General features: G+C 29.2%; 2 protein-coding genes across 2 annotated transcripts; both read left to right on the top strand.

Moving 5' to 3' along the window:
* Positions 1–4,089: 4,089 nt before the first annotated feature.
* LOC131657304 (uncharacterized) lies at positions 4,090–6,208 on the top strand. The gene is made up of 2 exons (XM_058926717.1): positions 4,090–4,211; positions 4,565–6,208. The coding sequence occupies exons 1-2, from the start codon at positions 4,158–4,160 to the stop codon at positions 4,907–4,909; spliced, it is 399 nt and encodes a 132-aa protein (XP_058782700.1). The 5' UTR covers positions 4,090–4,157; the 3' UTR covers positions 4,910–6,208.
* LOC131659874 (uncharacterized) lies at positions 5,252–6,208 on the top strand. Its single transcript, XM_058928999.1, has 2 exons — positions 5,252–5,258; positions 5,405–6,208. Exons 1-2 carry the CDS (start codon positions 5,252–5,254, stop codon positions 6,037–6,039), a joined length of 642 nt encoding a protein of 213 aa, XP_058784982.1. The 3' UTR covers positions 6,040–6,208.
* Positions 6,209–6,457: the final 249 nt, after the last annotated feature.

Genomic DNA, 6,457 nt, shown 5'->3' with positions numbered 1-6,457 from the left:
GTAATTTACCTGCAGCGATAATATATATTGTATACAACTTTTTTCCGCTTTCCTGCTTCGTCTTTTCAATGGTTAATTGTTCTTACGTTACGTACTAAACTATGAGTCTTATCCATCTTTTAATGACCACTATATCTACGATGTTGACGTCTGTGATTTATATGCGGGAGGCGAGCATTATATCTTTTACTACTACTTTGTTGTGGCATAACTTCTTCGTGATGACGAGTTTTGATAGAAGATTTACGTTGGATATTTCTTCCTTAGGAGTGTCAGTTACTTAAAAGAAATTGAAATGCTTCGCTAGCTCTTGAACATTTTGCAGATGCATCACTACTTCTGCCTTTTTAGTTTAGTATTCGTCAACAACTTAACTAGTTACCAATTGAGAATAATTTCTTCCTCATAGATTTAACGGGTCAATTTCCCTTGTTAAAGTCATTATTGTAATTTAAGCAACATATTCCATTTGGTTCTTACTGGCCTTCAATTTGAATCGCAATGCTTTTTATCTCAATATTGCTCGGACTTTCTAATAATACTACATCCCTACTTCCCTTCAGGTGTCATGCTCTGTCCACTAACAATATCCATATGTGGGGAGTGTATTTGCCTACAAGTGAGATGAACTCTATCAAGAAATCAACTAGGACTTTTGATTTTATACTATCTCTTAGAACACACTATATATGATATTGAGATAATTATTTAGACCACTATATCATTCTTTCATGGAAGAAGATGCTTGTGTGAAATACTTCTTCCGTTCCATAAAAAGTGTTTTATTTAAGCAACGCACGATTCTAAAGAAAATGACTAGATAAGTTAGTTTTTATGAAAAAAACTAATATCATTTACTAGAATATACTTATTAATTGTAGCTAATAGAGTAGTTAAATAAAGAGAAAGCTAATAAATAGCAATATAGTTGTGAAAAATAATAATAAATGTTGCATTAAAATTGTAAATTGACAATTATTTTGAGACAAAAGATAAACATAAATGTTACGCTTTTTATATAAGACAGAGTAGTTTTACGTTACATTTAGGAAAAATAATCACAATGATCAACTAGATGGAAATTAAACCTAATTACGCTTGAATCATGAAGGTTATTCTTAAGGAAAGAGACCGTATAAAATATATGGATGATTGGGAGGATATCATGAAGAATAACAACTTCAATGTGAGTAAAGTCTATAAGGCGCTACAAATGTGTGATCAAAAAGTTGAGTGGGGAGACTTGATGTATGGTAACATGGCGAGACCCCAAACTTGTTTTATTATGTGGCTTACTTGTTGTGGGAATTGGATCGAACTCTAGTGCGTCGAAGAGTAGCTTCCTGTTTCGACAGTGAATGTGTCGAAGACCTACATACTATAGTCGAAGTGTGTTCTAGTACGTGGGTGTCCAAATGCTAGGGTTGTTAGTATTTCGAATTGGATATGCTTGTAATGTCCAATTGCTTAAGTTAGCTTGTACCCAAAGTTAGCTTGTACCCAAAGTTAGCTTGTAACGGGCATTTGTGAAAAAACCCATTAGTTTACTATGTTAGGTTTATTAGAAATAGCATACTAGTATCTCATCATTGCATACTACAAATGCTAATTTAGGGTGAGACGATTATTTGTTATTCTTGTAACTTATAATCTTGACTGAAAGATAAAGGAAAGAATAGTAGTTATAACCAATCCTTGTTGTTCTCCTTGTTTATCATCTTTGTTTTTCATTGTGCTCCCTATTATACTCTGTTAGAGGCATCCTTTTCACAATATTTAATACTCCTCTTATTTTTGAATGAGTTTCGTTTTAATTATTAAAATTTATTTCAAAATAAATGGTATTTTCATTTTTTAATACAAAAATATTTAATATTTTTTAAAACTTTAATTGAAATATACTAACAGTATAAATAAATCACAACCGTTAATTTGTTAAATATATTTGATTTTTATTTAATTTTTTTAAAATAACATAATTAAATACTTGTAATGCGTTGATAGCATAAAAAGTTTGACGTTGACAATGCATCACAATTACTTTCTTTTTTTTAATTATGTCACTTAATTGTTATACATTATAGTATTTCTATCATATTTATAAAACTATTTTAATAAAAGTGCAATTTTTTATGACTAGATAATTACATTAACCTTCAATAGTGTAAAGAAGTTTTCAATGATATTAATTTTAAAATAGAAGGAGTAAAAACTTGACAATTTAACGGTAAAAAAAATACTGTAGTGTATTAGTAATATACTGTAATTTGTTGTAGTAACTTTTTTTTCTTACTCTCATTAAATTGCTTTTTGGACAACTACAAAATTTTAACTTCAGCTTAACTACATAGGCATGCTAACTTTACATGTGAACATCTTGAACATGCAAGCCTCTACACATTATTTTAGAGTTTCTGCTAAGGCTCTTTTATAATTATTGCTGACTATGTAGTGAATCTCTAGGACTTGATAGCAGAAGATTCCAACTCAAGATTCACAAGTTTTCAATAAACAAGACATGACTTATGATTCATAAGCTTCATTCACAAAATCCAAGAACCTATGATGTGGACTACTCCTACTTCGGAGCACATACTACACATAGCATAGGTTTCCTCTATCCCAACACTATTATTATTATTATTATTATTATTATTATTATTATTATTATTATTATTATTATTATTATTATTATTATTATATTTATATGTATTTGAATCGGAGGTGAATTTAATCAAATTAATTAATAATAATATTTTGATTTTGACAAAGATTATAATTTTAATATTGTTCTATATAATAATCTATGAATTCAAATTCAATCATTCGACTTTTTTCTTCAAATTAACTCATGAAATTTATAATACTTATAAAAATTAACTATTAAAATAGTTTAATTAATTTTAAAATCGAAATCATAAGAAATACATAAATTCTTTTTGTCTAAGAAGAAATATGTAAATTCTAATTCATCTTAAAACCATTGATCAATTAACTGTGAGAATATTATTTAAAGGTTTTGAGTGAATATGTGGTTTGTCTTTCACAAAAGTGTGTTTTAAATATAAAATATTTTTACTTGTATAGAAAGTATTTTTCACAGGTGAAGGATATTGTGTATAGACTCACCCTTGAATGATAGAGTTGAAAATTACTTGTACTAACCATCCGAATTGCCTCCAACATTATTAGGTCATTGATATTATTAGGTCAGATAATGTATTTCAACTTAGAATAAGAGGTCACAATTGTTTTGTGTCTAAAATTAGGATAATTATTAATTTTAAAATTTCATAAAAAGGTTTTATTTGTATTTTTTCTTTTTATATTTTAAAATAATTATCTCTTTACAATATTAATATAACATTTATTATTACTTTTTCACTCTTATATTTCTATTTATCACGTTTTATTTTATTCAACTAATCTATTAACTACAATTAATAAAAATATTTTAGTAAATAATATTAATTTTATCATTAATATTAATATATCTAATCAATTTTTAAGAATCGCACATTGTTCAATTAGACGAAGGGAGTACTACTTCTATAAATTAAAAGAAATTGAAACTTTAAATTTCTTGAAGTAACTTATCAAAATAATTATGTTTGATGAAGATTCTTAAAAATTTGCTTTTATCGTTTTAATAAGTTTGTTTAAGATTTTAGAGAATCAATTTTAATTAAAAATAAAAAACTAATTCTAATAGCTTTTTCAAACCTTATTAATTTTAAAATATAAGACTTTAGTTTATGAGCTTCAAATTAAAAAATATACATGATATTAAACAAACAATTATTTTTTTTTCCGAAAAAAACGCACCAAAAAAATGTGAAAAATAACAGTTACAAAATAAATTGTTTTTAGACACAAATAATTTTATAAACAAAAAATAAAAATGTAATCTTGCAATTCAAAGCCTACTGTCCTCGTTATTTATTTTTTTTTTCTTTGTATTCACTTATAAATATTTTTAAATAATGTATAACACATAGCTTATTATTTTTAAAAAATAATTTCATCAAACAAAACCTTACTATCCTTATTATTTGTACTATTCCTTTCCATTTTCTTATAAATAGTTCAGCTCATTTTCACTTCAAATGCATCTTTCACATTAAAACAGTTTTTCCACAATAACATAAGAGAAAAAAATGACACACAAATTTGTTTTGTCTCTCCTCCCTTTTCTCCTACTCTTGTTGATTGTAAGTTATTAACTTTACATGATTGTATCTTTTAAAATTATATTATTCAACACTTATTCACATAAATCTATCATTTCTCATCTTTATTTGTATTTCTCACTTTTCCTCACAATCAAACTGTTCTAATTGATTTGACATAATAAGGTTTTTTCCATAATCAAAATTAAAAAATTTATTTTTCTCTAATTGTCATTTTAGATTATGTATCCATCTATTATGATGAGTATCCATCTACTATGATGAACGTGTAACTATGCAGCATAATGTGTATCATAAAATACTTGAGTTTTTTTATTATCATATATATCATCCAAATTTTACTCATTAATATGCATTTATTCATTGTATTGTAGAATGGAGAAGGAAGCTTTGCTAGATATATAAAACTTCCACAAGAGAATGTAGAAGAAAAACAAGTTGATCAGTCTTATCTTGATGGTTGGCTCAAAAATCCATTGAAGAACCAAAAACTCATTTCTAACTCCAACCAAGTTTATCTTGATGGATGGTTGAAAGATACTCGATCTGAGAGCGCAAAATCCACCCCTGACGCCAATCAAGTTTACCTTGATGGGTGGTTGAAAAATACCAGAGCTGAGAAAGAAAAATCTAACCCTGACTCCAACCAAGTTTACCTTGATGGATGGTTGAAAGATACCCGAGCTGAGAAAGATAAATCTATAGTTGAATCCAACTAAGTTTATCTTGATGGATGGTTGAAAGATAACAGAGCTGAAAAAGTAAAGTCTGTACCTACATCCAACCAAGTTTACCTTGATGGATGGTTGAAAGATACTCGAGGGGAGAAAGAAAAATCCACCTCTGACTCTAACCAAGTATACCTTGATGGATGGTTAAAAGATACTCGATTAGAGAAAGCAAAATCCACCTTTGACCCCAACCAAGTTTACCTTGATGGATGGTTGAAAGATACCCGAGCTAAAAAGCTGAATCCAACCAAGTTTATCTTGATGGATGGTTGAAAGATATCAGAGCTGAGAAAGAAAAGTCTGCCCATAACTCAAACCAAGTTTACCTTGATGGATGGTTGAAAGATTCCCGAGCAAAGAAAGAAAAATCTACCTCTGACTCCAACCAAGTCTTCCTTGATGGATGGTTGAAAGATACTCGAGCAGAGAAACCAAAATCCACATATGTCTCCAACCAAGTTTATCTTGATGGATAGTTGAAAGATACTAGAGCTGAGAAAGCTAAGTCCACCCCTAACTCAAACCAAGATTACCTTGATGGATGCTTGAAAGATACCCGAGCAGAGAAAGAAAAATCAGCCACTGACTCTAACCAAGTTTACCTTGATGGATGGTTGAAAGATACCCGAGCTAAGAAAGAAAGATCTACCGCTGACTCGAACCAAGTTTACCTTGATGGATGGTTGAAGGATACACGAGCAAAGAAAGAAATACCAACCTCTGACTCCAACCAAGTTTACCTTGATGGATGGTTGAAAGATACTCGAGTACAGAATGCAAAATCTACCGCTGCCTCCAACCAAGTTTATCTTGATGGATGGCTAAAGGATATCAAAGCAGAGAAAGCAAAATCCATGCCAAACTCCAACCAGGTTTACCTTGATGGGTGGTTGAAAGATACCCGAGCAAAACAAGAAAAATCCACCTCTGACTCTAACCAAGTTTACCTTGATGGATGGTTGAAAGATATCCGAGCCAAGAAAACAAAATCCACTTCTGACTCCAACCAAGTTTACCTTGATGGATGGTTGAAGGATATCCGAGCTGAGAAAGGAAAATCAACCTCTGAATCCAAACAAGTTTACCTTGATGGATGGTTAAAAGATACTCGAAACTAGTTCATATCTTTGTTAGTCAATCTCTATGTCATTTCAAAAACTCATCATATTGTTCCTATGTTTTTAATTTCTATGTATTGTAAGATCTTATTTCTATGTACTAAGTAAGGTCTCGTTTGTGTACTAAATAAGTTATTGTTTTTATGAACAATATCTTATTTCTCTTCAATTTTTCAAACTTTAGTAGTTGTTTGTATAATATTTAAGGAAGGTAATGTTATATTTTATGAATTCAATGTGATTTTGCTTGATATTATATTTGATATATTTCATGAGTAAGCGATAAAAAAATTTAGTAAATATGACGCCTTGTTAAAATCTCTTACCCTTGCAGATGAAAAGAATGTTACTCAACCACTTTATTGGTGTTTTGAATCGCATTTTTAAAAGTAAGTCATGGTGGGTTATATTTTATACT

This window comes from Vicia villosa, linkage group LG3 (assembly GCF_029867415.1).
Source record: "Vicia villosa cultivar HV-30 ecotype Madison, WI linkage group LG3, Vvil1.0, whole genome shotgun sequence".
In the NCBI taxonomy this organism is placed as follows: Eukaryota; Viridiplantae; Streptophyta; class Magnoliopsida; order Fabales; family Fabaceae; genus Vicia; species Vicia villosa.
This window is presented reverse-complemented; position numbering and strand designations above follow the sequence as displayed.